The following is a 14521-nucleotide window of genomic DNA, read 5'->3' on the forward strand; positions in this document are numbered from 1 at the left end:
TCAGAATGCATTTATTCAATCAGGTCTTGTAGCCTTCGCAGCAAAGTAAATATTGTATATAACATAGCGACACCATCCCTGGTATTCATTTTCTGAATTACATTTAAATGTTTTTTTTTATTTAACTAGGCAAGTCAGTTAAGAACAAATTCTTATTTACAATGACGGCCAACTGCGAGTGGGTCAACTGCCTTGTTCAAGGGCAGAATGACAGATTTTTATGTTGTCAGCTCGGGGATTTGATCTAGCAACCTTTCGGTTACTGGCCCAACGCTCTAACCACTAGGCTACCAGCCGCCCCTGAATGCATTGTATGTGGTGTATTTCTTTAAATATACAATGACTTAGGAAGTATTCAGACCCCTTGACTGTTTCCACATTTTGTTACGTTACAGCCTTATTCTAAAATGGATTAAATTAAGAAAATAAAAATCCTCAGCAATCTACACACAATATCCCCTAATGACAAAACAAAAACAGGTTTTTAGACATTTTTGCAAATGTATTTAAAATAAAAAACATACCTTATTTACATAAGTATTCAGACCCTTTGCTATGAGGCTTGAAATTGAGCTCATGTGCATCCTGTTTCCATTGATCATTCTTGAGGTGTTTCTAAAACTTGATTGGAGTCCACCTGTGGTAAATTCAATTGATTGGACGTGATTTGGAAAGTCACACACCTGTCTATGTAAGGTCCCACAGTTGACGGTGCATGTCAGAGTAAAAACCAAGCCATGAGGTCGAAGGAATTGTCCGTAGAGCTCACACAGGATTGTGTCGAGGCACAGATTTGGGGAAGGGTACCAAAAAATGTATGCATCATTGAAGGTCCCCAAGCACACAGTGGCCTCCATCACTCTTAAGTGGAAGAAGTTTGTAACCACCAAGACTCTTCTTAGAGCTCCCCCCCAGCCAAACTGAGCAATCGGTGGAGAAGGGCCTTGGTCAGGGAGGTGACCAAGAACCCAATGGTCAGAGCTCTACAGTTCCTTTGTGGAGATGGGAGAACCTTCCAGAAGCACAACCATCTCTGCAGCGCTCCACCAATCAGGCCTTTCTGCACTGTCAGACCTGAAAATATCTGTGCAACAACGCTCCCCATCCAACCTGACAGAGCTTGAGAGTATTTGCAGAGAAGAATGGGAGAAACCCCCCAAATACAGGTGTGCCAAGCTTGTAGCATCATACCCAAGGTATGCTAATCGCTGCCAAAGATGCTTCAACAAAGTTCTGAGTAAAGGGTCTGAATACTTATGTCAATTTTGATATTTCAGCTTATTGTTAACAAATTAGCAAACATTTCAGAACCTGTTTATGCTTTGACATTGTGGGGTATTGTGTGTAGATTGGGGGGGGGGTGGATTTGAGTAAGGATCTGAGTACTTTCTGAAGGCACTGTATATTGGCACGTACAAGATAGGTACTTGACATTGAGATATGTAGAAGTGAAAGCACTGGTTTTCTGCTGTGTTTTGCAGTTAGAGTGCAACACAAAGTGTGCGTATGAATGAACGTTGCACAGCCAAGTCTGTTTATCCGGAAAGCTGCAGCAAGTACAACAACTATTAATGAGTGCACCATGGCAGGGTTTAAAGCCAGCATGTCTCTCCCAAGGTTCCCAACATTAATTTAGACTGCTTTTCGTTCCTCCCCATTCAGAGTGAGTAGTTTCCACCTGAGTGAGCTAAATTAATGGGAGTGTGTGAAGAAGGGAGACTGCACTGCTCAGCCCGGCTAGGGACTCCCTCATTGGCCTGCACAATAAATTGATTCCATTACTTTATTCTCAAGGTGCTGACAGACTACTTTAGGAGAGACCTGTCCAAATAAGAGTAAGGAAGGGGCTGATGGTGGGGTACTAAGGGGTTCTGAATGTGATTGGGCCACAAGAGTGTCACTTAGTCTTGTGCCCAGGCAGAGGTAGTTGATTACTGATTATGCAAGGAAAGCCATTGGTTACTCATACCAACCTACTACATGTTGACCATTTTCTTTCCTGTCTGTCTGTAGGGATGACCTGGTGCAGATGGGCCGGGGCCCGGGTAACAACACCCTGACGGTGCGGACGGTCAACGTGGGCCTCACCCTGCTGGCCGTGTGGGACGAGGAGCAGGCAGGCATGGCTGACTACCTGGCGCTGCCCGTTCAGCACGCCATCCACCCCGAGGACGCCACGAGGCTGGTGGTGGGAGACGTGGTCTGCCTCAGCGCCCAACTCCTCAGCCCCCAAGGTGAGAGGTCAAAGAGGGGTTCATGTGGTGTTGTAAAATAACAGGTACGCTGTCACTGGTAGTACTACCGAGGTGCATGAAATTGAGATGAGGCTTATCTGCAAAGATGTTCCGTTGGATTGATGCAGTTTCACATGGTTCTGTGGGATGTTGCGTCTTTAATATGTGATATCAATGGAGGCTGGTGGGAGGAGCTATACGAGGACGGGCTCATTGGAACGGTATCAAACACATGGAAACCACATTTTTGACTCCGTTCCATTTATTCCATTCTAGCCATTACAATGAGCCCATCCTCCTATGACTCCTCCCACCAGCCTCCACTGTGTGATATTGATATATTTTGCAATATCCTTGTTTGTTTTCATCTACTTTGGAATGGAGTCATTTTTCTGCTGATTATTTAAACATTACCATTGTCAGCCCTGCGGGAAGGAGTGTGAAGGATAAGTTTTACAGTGAATGATGTGTGAATATTCAAGATGAGTGTTGAACCAAGGGGAGTTTTTCATCTCTACTCTTTTCCCTACAGGTATCCCGGGTACCTGGAGCTCCTCATCCACTGGCGTGCTGCAGGTAGACTCTAAAACGGGCGTGGCCGTGGCAAGAGATGCAGGCACCACCACTGTCTACTATGAGATCCCTGGGCTGCTGAAGACCTACAGAGAGGTACTGTAACGACAACCTTACTACCAGAGAACATTTGTGTGTTAGAGATGGGGATGAAAGTATGTTGTGCCACAACAAATGGTTTAATCATGATTATCCAAACAGAATACGCTACCCCGGTTTCTAGAGGTGGACAACACTACCCACTGGGCACACAGTGGTTGAATCAACGTTGTTTCCCCGTCATTTCACTGAAATGACGTTGAACCAAAGTGGAATAGACGTTGGAATTGACGTCTGAGGGGGGTGCAGAAGTCTAAGGCAGTGCTAGAGGCGTCACTCGAGATCCGGTTTCGATCCCGGGCTGTGTCGCAGCCGGCCTCGACCGGGAGATCCATGAGGCGGCGCACGATTGGCCCTGCATCGTCCGGGTTAGGGGAGGGTTTGGTGTTTCCCGCCGACATATTGGTGCGTCTGGCTTCCGGGTTAAGCGAGCAGTGTGTCAAGATGCAGTACGGCTTGGCAGGATCGTGTTTCGAAGGACGCATGGCTCTCGACATTCGCCTCTCCAGTTAACAGCGTTGTGACAAGACTGTAACTACCAATTTGGACATCACAAAATTGGGGATAAAAAAAATTATACAAATAGAATTGACGTCTGTGCCAAGGGGCACCTTGTGTCCTATCCTAGAGCAGACCTGAAGTCTTAAGGTAGAGTTCTACACAGTAAACATCTGACACTATAAAGATGCTTATAAGACCATCATCATGATCAGTACTAGATGATCATGGCTGTCTCAGTGTAATGTGTGTGACGGCCCTCCCCTCCCACCCCCTGCTGTGGGTCTGATGTCTCCACAAAGAGACACGCAGGCAGCATGGAGAAGATTAATTAGCCCAGCCTTCCTCTTTGAGATGGAGCGCTCGCTCTCAAAGAACATCTCTCACCGCCTCGTCTGTCTGTCTCTTCCAGGCAGCTCCCTCTTTCCGGCTGTGTTCCTGTGTTTACATATGAATCTTTCCCAATTAGCTGGGAGTGAGTGACTGAGGATGATCAGTGTGGAGTGGATTAGATAGATGCTATCTGGATCAGTAGCTAACACTCCGACAGGAACAACACATCTTAAAGGAGAAGGCTCTGAATGGAGATGTTAACCGGTACCGTGTTGCTGTACTGAACACGGAAGTGAATAGGCCCAGCTGTTCAATTCAATTTGCACATACATAGGATTTAAATCACAGGACAGGTGAATGCAATGTGGAGGCTAGCTGGAATTGTTTTTACCAGTCCCTGTAACTTTTATATCAGTCCAGATGAAGGAAAGTAGACAATGAGCGAAGACTTCTTTACAAACTTGAGATTCACCCCAAGTAATACCAGTGTTATGACTCACTGTGTTGGTTTGTGCCAGGTGGTGGTGGAGGGGGCCACCAGGACAGCGGTGATGGCTCACCCTGCAGTGGTGAGGGGGGACACCAGGATACTGCTCACCACCAGAGAGACGGGAACCAACCTCATAGGCTCCTGCTCCTCTGCCCAGACTGCCTCCATCGCCCTGCTGCACCCAGAGACCTCCGTCAGCTGCCACCTGAGCTTCACCAGCGACGCCGTCGAGTTCTCCGCCCATGACGTCTACCTCACACACATCAGCTTCGACCCCAGCACCGGTAAGACCTGTTCTCGGGCTCAAGGAAGATGAGTGTTGGGCAGTATGTTTACTGAATGGTCTTTTCTCCAACCTTCAGTTTACTTGTATATAATGGATTTGACCTTCACATCATTAATCACCCATTAGAAATGCATGCAGCAGGAGGGATTTACTAAACCCACAGTGGGTCAACTGGTGTGTGTGTGCAGTGCAATGCACCAGGGGCTGTTCTGGCAAAGAGGGCAAGTAAGTTCTGTTTACAAGGGAATAATTTACTGAAGGCCATAAATGGTGTTGGGGTGATATATTCAGCAGAATGGGTCTAATTGTTTTGGGGAGTTTGGGGCTCCTCTCCTGCCCTGGCCCAATGCAGGCTTATGGTGGGGGGGGGGGGGACTAATGGGCCTGTATGAATGTGAGATGACTCTGGAGTAGGGTTGGAGGGGAAGGTAAACTGACTAAACACCAGCACAGGTGGGGAAAGATTCTCCCTCCACTATTGCTACATAAGGGATTAGAATTCAGTGGGTTCTAATCATGTTTTAAATGGAATTCTCATGGTTATTGCGTTTGTGCCTTTTTAAATAATGTTCTAATGAAGAGGCTTTTAATGGGGAAATCATGTTTTAAGCTTCTGGGACCGTGTGGTTGTGGAAGACGAGCATAGTCTTTAAGAAGTAGATTCTAAGAAGCATCCATAAACATGAACAACTTGAAGTAAGACCAATTTTGATGTCACCTTCCTCTTTAGAAACACTGACACCTATTTTTTACCTCTCTACCTCCGCCCTCTCTCCCTCTCCCCCTTCCAGGCTTCTACTCCTGCTCTCTGACCCTGCAGTCTCTGAGTGACCAGCAAACACGGGTGCTGAGCCTGTCCATGACCAGCCTGTTGGTGAGGGCTGGGGTGGAGGGCAGTGCCTTCTCTGGGGAGCAGGTCAGTGCCAGGCTGCCCGTGGAGACAGGCCTGTATTCTGACCAGACAGAGCTGCTGCTCAGCAACCTGCAGCCCGACGCAGAGCTCACTGTCTACGGCCCTGCCGCAGCATTCGGCAGCCTGGAGGTATGTCTGTCTGTCAATCAATCAACTTTATTTGAAAGTGCTTTTTGACGTGGGTCTCATACCTTCCAGAAGCCGTTAAAAATGGAAAAGGGAAATTAATGATGAGGACAATGAGGGAGGTATAACATTTGGCACTGGATGTCACTTCTCCATAACCCCAGTGTTTCACCCACCATCTACTCCTGTCTGTTAGGTGTCGTCCAGCTCTCCTTCCATCTCGGTCCAGGAGAGAGAAGTGTTCCACGGCTTCCCCAGTTACTCTAAGTACACGGTCAGTGTGGTGGACCCCCAGGCTGCAGCCTCAGCCTCCGTGTCCATAACCAGCTCATCCACTGGCCAGATCCTCATCATCCCGGTCACCGTCATCCACGTGACTGATCCCAGCACCACAATGCAAGGTCAGCTAGCGATATGGTAGATGTGATAACTCTGTGATGGTGCAGGATTGTAAAAGGGGGATACTTTCAACACCCTTTAATAGTATTTGAGATAATTATAGCAGTGTTGGGACACTTTCCTTGAAAATATTCAGGTCAGTCATTTTATCTGAGAGCGGTATTATTATAGCATCAGTAGGAAAGCAGCAGACTGCAGTGTGAAGTCTGCATCCTCTGACCAGCCATCCATAAAGCCATTCGTTTTTCATGGGCTTGAAAAATGGAGCCCGTTAGGATTTCACTGAAGTGTCAACTAGCTCCACCCCATTGTCGTTGCAGTATCAAAACATTCAACTGTATTTTTTTTTTTTTTTTGTACCTTTGTACAAGGTAACGCGCTCATAATTGTTAGAAAGAAGCACTGAGCAGTGTCATGTCCCAGTCTCACCCGTCCCTTTTGTCCTCTCCAGCTGCTGCTTCCGTGGTTGCCACGGAGGGAACCCTTTTCCTGCAGCCCTTCAAAGACTCTTACCAGATGATGTTCTTCACCATCTTCGCGCTACTGGCTGGCACTGCCATCATCATCATCGGTGAGTAGCCACATCCCCAACTAAGATTGTGTTTTTGCAGGAAACCTGTCATCACTTTACCTTGTTAGCAGGTCCGCGTAGATCACTCCAATATAATAAAAAACATGTGGGTTGGATAGTGAATGTTTTGATGTTGATACTGCAAAGCTTCAGGGACCATGAAGACATTTGACCATTCTAACAGGTAACATTAATGTTCTCTTCCTACCCAGTATGCCATGCACTGTTCTCTCAGAGGGACTTAGCACCTCACCCAGCCTTCATTCAGAGGACACCGTCCCCTTCAGGTAGAGACCTGTCATTGTTTACATTATGTCCACTTTTAAATAGTGTTGACTTCAGTTTGCCCATTTCTAATAGGCTTTATACCTCTGCAACACAATTGAATTGAAAGAGGTAACTGCAGTAAATTGATATTTTATTTCAGCTGTGTTTGGCAAAAGGTTGCTTTTCTCATTTGCTTAGTAGACATTTGTTGAATAGCCGTTTGGAGACATTGATTAGAGCTGTTTATTGCTCATATACTCTGCTCCATTGAGGGTGCTTGAGTTTCAGTGCTGTTCCATTTGTTTAGCCTGCTGTACCTCACTCCCACCTCTGATTCAGGTTTTGCCTCACCCGTCTCAAACTCCTTCACCAACAACATGACCTCCCCGGACACAAGGAGCAGCCACAAACTACGACTCTTCTCCCCAGACTATAACTCCCGGTAGAGATCCCTACAGTACCTACCCCAGCTTCTGACAACACCCCAGGCCTGAACTCTACATGGGATTGGGCTGTGGTGCCTTTGTCACTCAGAGGAGAATGGCAGAGAATCGTACTGCTTAATTCGGTCATATGTACAGTATTCAAAAGTATATGAGGTTTGTTTTAGAAAGGGGCAAGCTCTTACAAAGTTGCATTTTCATTTAGTCATGCATTGATGTCAATGGGAGACTAAGTGAACATTTGACTTAAATGGAAGTTATGATTTGCCCCATAATGTGCACTTCAATTAGGACTGAAAACAGACTTTAAGCAATATGAAGTCAACAGGGCTATCTTTGTGTGTGTGCGTGTTCTCAATTGGGTAGAAGTCTGTCCTCTCCTCGACGACTCCTCCCCAACATGACTCGGAAACCGATAAGTGGTCGCCATATGTAGGAGAGTGTAAATTTGTGAACTGAGAACTTTGCTCGTCTCCTTGATACGCTACTTATGTTATCTATAAAATGTCTGGCACATCCAGCAACATTTATTTTTACCACATAACACATATTTTGGTATTCCTCCTCTGCAAATGTAATTTGCCTTATGATGCGCAAGTGGAGAAGTCTCATTTCATACAAGCACATTTGTTTGCACGTTTCCTGGAGTACCTTTGACCATTTTCAGAGGTGAGGATGGAGGAAAGGATTCAAGGAGTTCAAGCAACACCAATTGAGAATCTCCCTGTGTGTATGTGAAGCACAGCACAAACCATCCCTGCCCAAACTGCAACAAGATTTGTAGGTCACGGATTGGCCTGATCAGCCGTCTCCGGACCCATGACCAGCCAGACCATGTGTGAATCATGGTGTGTGTTTTTGTGTGTGAAGCATGGTACATTAAACTAGTTTGCTTTTTTGTTTTTGTACTCTGTTTTCAGTATTTGTAGTTATACCGTGTTATGTTTGGTTTCAGACCAATACTTAACTGTTGCAGCCTCTTAAAATTAACAAATTTATACTCCCATTTTGCTTTTCACATTTAATAGTTTTGCTTTTCTAAGCTTGAAGATATGTGTTGTTGATCAATAATTGTTGCTTTGAAACTCAGGAATTTGACAAACTACTCTCCTGGATGGCCTAGTTGTCAGCAGCAAATGATAATATGAAGATGCTGATTTCAGGTTATGTTTAAATGTTATTTTGGGGAAATGTAGCATATTGATTTTGTGAAGTATAACCACTGAATCCGTCCATTTTGTTAGTGTGCATATTAAGGACATCACCTATGTTCAAAAGCAGGATATGGTCAGTCAGTATGTTCACTTTGATGACATTCTTGTTTTGAAACTTGGTTGTATTTAACCATTTTTTAATGCTTTGGTCAGTACAGTGCTTATTGAGCCTAAAGACAGGCAGCTCTTCTGTTAATCACCAATGTGAAATAGTTTGGAAATGTGAACCATCTTTCAGTTTTTCATTATATACCGAACAAAAATATAAACACAACATGCAACAATTTCAAAGATTCTACTGAGTTAGAGTTCATGTAAGGAAATCAGTCAACCAACTGAAATAAATTCATTAGGACCTAATCTATGGATTTCACATGACTGGGAATACAGATATGCATCTGTCGGTCAAAGATGCCTTACAAAAAATGGGCCTCACAATGGGCCTCAGGATCTCGTCCCGGTATTTCTGTGCGTTCAAATTGCCATCGATAAAATGCAGCTTATGCCTGCCCATACCATAACCCCACCGCCACCATGGGCACTCTGTCCATAACGTTCACATCAGCAAACCGCTCGCCCACAAGACGCCATAGACGTGGTCTGCGATTGTGAGACCGGATGGACGTACTGCCAAATTCTCTAAAACGACGTTGGAAGCAGTTTATGGTAGAGAAATGAACATTCAATTTTCTGGCAACAGCTCTGGTGGACATTCCTGCAGTCAGCATGCCAATTGCACGCTCCCTCAACTTGAGATATCTGTGGCATTGTGTTGCGTGACAACTGCACATTTTCAAGTGGCCTTTTATTGTCACAAGCACACTGTGCACCTGTGTAACGATCATGCTGTTTAAAAAGCTTCTTGATATGCCACACCTGTCAGGTGGATGGATTATCTTGGCAAAGGAGAAATGCTCACTAACAGGGATGTAAACAAATTTGTGCACATTTTGAGAGAAATAAGCTTTTTGTACATATGGAAAATTTCTGGGATCTTTTATTTCAGCTCATGAAACATAGGACCAACCAGTTTAGATGTTGCGTTTATATATTTGTTCAGTGTACAATCCCTTCAGTATCTTAGCAACCGAAGTGAAGTAGCAATGTTGTAAATTACCTATGTATTACGAGGCATATGTTCATGTACTGTATGTATGCGCCGAAGGCCTTTAAGCAAGCTCTGATGATTTGTTATTGAGGCCTATTGAGACTGCACTGCATTGTTTGGAAGAATAACTACTATTTTGGTATTTGGAGAAAGAAAGCTGTGAAACTTTCAAGGTGATTTATGTTGAATGCTTTCAGTTTTAATGTGCAGACAGTGTATTATTCCCCTGCTTTCCTTGTGTTTTAAACATCTTGCCTTACTCATCTCTCAGCAGTGCTATGCAGCAAAGTGGAAATACTAGAATTACCGTCCAGCTTGAGTGTTTGTGAGATCATTTGCTGAATAATAAACATTTTACTTTTCAAATGCTGTTGCCTCTATGAATAACCTGTGGTTATGGCTTCTTGTTTCTTGATTGGAACTTATTAAACCCTGCAGGGAGAACGGAACACACATTCACATTGGAGTGAAAGGGGCGTGTCCTTAGCCAGAACAATCACATTGATTGGAACAGAGGTTACTGTATATTTAAGGCATCCAACAATTGCAGCACACCATTTCCTAAGCATCTGTGGTAGTCGGGGAAAAATTAATATATCCCTTCCATGTGATGCACATGTTTGTCCCCCCTCATTTCCCTCCCGTGTTTGAGCTGTAGGAGCAGGTCCTCTGCATCACAGCTAACTGATTTCGCATCTGTCCCTAAGCCCAGTGATAGTGTCACACACAACGCTCCCTCCCTCTGCCCTGCCACAGACAGAGGGGATGAAGGGAGTGTCATCATCCCAGAGTCTCTGGAGATGTGTTAAAGGTCTGAAATCGCTGATCAAACACCTCGTCCTCCTGCTTGCGTCAGTGGCCTGGCCTAGTGGGACTCAGTCGGTTGCACACAGCTCATCTGTATGCCTGTTCTGGCACAGCGGATGCCAATAACTGCTCGGCAGCCTTAAGTGGGTGTGGAGAAGTGCATGATGGGAAGCAGGATTTGGTGAGCCAGCTGTGGCAGCCATGAATGAGTTCTTAAATCTGTGAGATGCTAATGTGTTATTTTAGTTGATGGCGTTACATTTACGTTGAGCGCTTGAATGTCACAGTCTGTACAGTATGTAGATGAATTAAGGTGCAGGTATACCAATTAAAATGGGAGTGGGACTGGAGGAAGAATGTACACAAAAACACCAGAGATATGTAAACACACATGCATATACCTGCTCCAATGATTGGGATGTGCATTACAGGTCCTTGGTATTTGGCAATATATTTCACTCACTTGTAAACAGATGCTCTAAAGAAAGAGCCTCTGCCCTTGCTTGAATGTTGTGTGGCTGTTTGAAAAGAGAGCCAGCTGCTTAGCTCAGGCCATGGCCAACACCATGTGGTTCATGGGCGCATTTTAGAGCAGAGAAAAAAATAATACTAACACGAGGAATAAAATGCACAAGAATTAAGCTATATACAGGGCTAAGCAGTACCAGATCATTGTGCAGAGGTATTTGAGGTAGATATGTACATGAAGGCAGGGTAAAGCAAGGATAGATAATTAAGAGTAAGAATAAATAACAGAGTAGCAGCAGCATATGAGTGTGAAAGTGTGTGGGTTTTGTGTGAGAGTGTCAGCGTAGTGTGTGAACACACGCACAATTGTTTTTAGTTGTATTGTTTGTATATCGTTGTATATAACATTTGTGACTGTCCTTGTCCATCAGTGTTTTGATACTTTTTGTGGAACCCAGGAAGATGGCATTAGCTGCTGCTTCGGCAAAAGCTAATGGGGATCCAAATAAAAAAACTGACAAAACAACAGCATAGAGTCAGTGCAGACAGTCCGTGTAACCATTTAATTAACCGTTTAGCAGTCTTATGGATTGGGGATAGAAGCTGTCTCGGAGCCTGTTGGTCTGAGAGCTGATGCTCCGGTACCGTTTGCCTGACGGTAGCAGAGTGAACAGTCTATGGCTTGGATGGCTGAAGTCTTTGACAGCTTTCCAGGCCTTCCTCTGTCACCGGCTGACATAGAGGTCTTAGATAGCAGGGAGCTAAGCCCCAGAGATGTACTGGGCCATCCGCACCACCCTCTGTAGCGCTTTGCGATCGAGGATGGTGCATTTGCCATACCAAGCAGTGATGCAGCCAGTCAAGATGTTCTCGATGGTGCAGCTGTAGAACTTTTTGAGGATCCGAGGACCCATGACAAATCTTCCTGGAGGGGAAAAGGCACTGTCATGTGTGTGGACCATGTTAAGTTCTTAGTGATGTGGACGCCAAGGAATTTGAAGCTCTCGACCCGCTCCACTACAGCCCCGTTGCTGTGGATGGGGGCGTACTCTCCCCTCTTTGTCCTGTAGTCATTGATCAGCTCCTTGGTCTTACTGATGTTGAGGGAGAGGTTGTTGTTCTGGCACCACACTGCCAAGTCTCTGACCTCCTCCATGTAGGCTGTCTCATCACCGTCGGTGATCAGGCCTACCTCCGCCATGTTGTCAGCAAACTTGATTTCGTACAAGGGTTAATTAAAGTGAGGTGATTGTAATCAAAACTGTTTTTTTTATTATAGACTTGTCATTGTTTGCAGAATAGCACATGCACTGTGCATACTGACATCATACAAGCAGGACTGAGGTCAATCATGCACGCTAAACTAAAGTAGACAGTCAATTTATTTTCCCCCGTTAGTGTGTGAGAGTTGTGAAAAAACCTACCTGCCAACCTGTCTACCTAGAAGCTGTCTTGGTCACCACATGCGTTCCAGATGGGTTAATGTACTGACAGGGGAGGAAATCAATGAGACCATGGGTTGTGAAGGAGACCTGAAGAATATCAAGGCTGGCTATCCCCTCTCCCTGAACGATCCGGACCAGAGCAAAGATTTCCTATCGACCACCGTCTGGAAGCCACAGTGGTTATAGATGATGAGAAAGATTATGAGCCAAATGGAAGCCATTAAGATGTGACATTATCCACAGAGCTCAGTTAGTTTATGAAATATAATAGCTACACTACGGTATATTACACCTGAGATTGTGTTGTTTTTGTGAAGCCATGCAGGATGAATAGGTTGAAAGTTATGTGCAATCTCAATCTCCTGTTCCTCTTAAATTCCTACAGCTTTGATTTATATTGATTTGTGATGAAATACCTGACATACATAATGCCTTTCATTACAAATGTAGCCCTATAGCCCACCAGAGTTCTGTGTTTGTGCAATATTTTCTTCAATGGTGTGCCCAGTGCCCACTCCCCATTCACATCCATCACACAAGTACTGCATGCTGCATGGACTCATATCTTCATGAAGAATTGGGCTTTGTAGAGCTGAGCACAGGGTACTAGGCTGGTGGAGTTCTTGGCATTCTCTGTCAAAACTCTTTCCACACTGCTTGCTTAATGATAGGGCCTCCTTTTCCATCACAGAGCGGGCCAATGCTTTGTGAAGCTGAACTCAGAGAGAGCCTCGAAATGGCTTTGCCTCAGCGGAATATATGAGTGGTTTCACACTGACAATCTACAGGGCGGGCACTCGTTCACTGGCACCAAGCACAGAACTGACTGGTCATCCAGAGGAAGGAAGAAGAGTGCAGAGAGGACCATAACAATGACAATGTCTTTCAAAGTGCTTTACATCTTGTGGGTGGTGACTTCCCTCATCCACAACTAATGTGTCGTACCCTGCAGGGTGATGCACATTTTTTCACTCTTGGTTAGACTATCAAAACTAGCGTCCTGTCCAAAGGGTGTACTGGTACATGAAGTTGCCTCACGCTACAGAAACAGGAGATGAGCTGTTCCAGCTCGCTCAAGCCAAGGCTACTTAGTTATTTATTACTCCTGGTGCCGGAGAGGTGAGAGGTTGATTACGGGCAACTAGAAGCAGAGGGATAGACCGGGAAGCAGCAGACGGCTATGTACACAACTGAAGGGGATACTTGACGTTGGTGAAGGTTGAATGCTGCATGTCAGACTGGGTGGTATGTAATTTGACACTGGGGACAAATGCTGGACCTGAAATGGAAGCCACTGGGGTAAGGCATCTGGTAACACACTTCTGGTAGCATCTGCAAGGGCACTTAGCTCCGATACCATCACCTGATACCAGCTACTGGTGAATGCTGCACTGCATGCCCATCTGGATACCATGTGTCCGAGCCTGGGTTAACTCAGGCATCAGCAGGTCCGGCCTGCTCACTGCCATGGGGATTAGGGAACTGCAGCAAAAACCCTTATACACTACATCTGCACTGGCCTGCCACTCACTCTTGGCTTTCTGCTGCACAGCCCTACTGTCTACTTTTATAAGTGAATAACTAACTTCAAGTACTGTAGTTAGTGTACAATCCTTCCTGGCTCCTTCTGGACTTACAGTGGAAGTGAAGCAATCCCCTCAGGTTTATGAACATAATGTTCGTCCAAATGCAGTGTAACAGCATCCAAGATTACAGCACCTCGCTTGTTCGTTGAAATATTGATCAAAGGGAAAAATAGTGTGGGAAAAAAAGACTGAAAAGAGAGATTGGGAAGGGAAATGTGTCTGAACATGGTCGTGTGTTTCTGTAGACTAGCAGGAGCTGTGTGCATCTCTCTCTCTATCACCTCCCCATTGGCTTTGATAACAGAGCCACTAACAGGGAGAAGATGATCACAGCCAGTAGAGTGAATAATGCACTACTCCGGTACCATTCCTCAGTCTCATTTAATGCATAATGTACTTCCAAACCTCTCAAGGATGAAAGTGATATTATGAGATATCATGGAGATGGCTTCTTAAGGCAGGCGACAGGGCGGTGTCATGGTGAAAGAGCAGAGCTGTCTGTCTGGGGGTTGCTTTCATCTGATGGATTTGTTGTTGCTGTTTTGAGAAATGTTACCCAAAAAAACAAGTTTTTCTCTCATGATGTAGTAGTAATGGTATACACACAGTATGATTCCAAACAGGTTTCTAATGTTTACTGCCAACACTGCCAATCCTCATT

At 45.1% G+C, this 14521-nt stretch overlaps 1 protein-coding gene across 1 annotated transcript in view; it reads left to right on the forward strand.

The window, feature by feature from the left end:
- nup210 (nucleoporin 210) overlaps window positions 1–8709 on the forward strand; it is a 64909-nt gene extending 56200 nt beyond the window's left edge. Inside the window, exons 32-39 of the mRNA XM_029719854.1 lie at window positions 2014–2234; window positions 2767–2903; window positions 4256–4511; window positions 5305–5555; window positions 5749–5953; window positions 6403–6522; window positions 6735–6809; window positions 7129–8709. Of these exons, the coding sequence (XP_029575714.1) occupies window positions 2014–2234; window positions 2767–2903; window positions 4256–4511; window positions 5305–5555; window positions 5749–5953; window positions 6403–6522; window positions 6735–6809; window positions 7129–7235 (1372 nt within the window). The 3' untranslated portion in view covers window positions 7236–8709. The remainder of the gene's footprint in view (window positions 1–2013; window positions 2235–2766; window positions 2904–4255; window positions 4512–5304; window positions 5556–5748; window positions 5954–6402; window positions 6523–6734; window positions 6810–7128) is intronic.
- Window positions 8710–14521: the final 5812 nt, after the last annotated feature.

The sequence above is a fragment of the Salmo trutta genome, chromosome 28 (genome assembly GCF_901001165.1).
Source record: "Salmo trutta chromosome 28, fSalTru1.1, whole genome shotgun sequence".
Lineage (NCBI taxonomy): Eukaryota > Metazoa > Chordata > Actinopteri > Salmoniformes > Salmonidae > Salmo > Salmo trutta.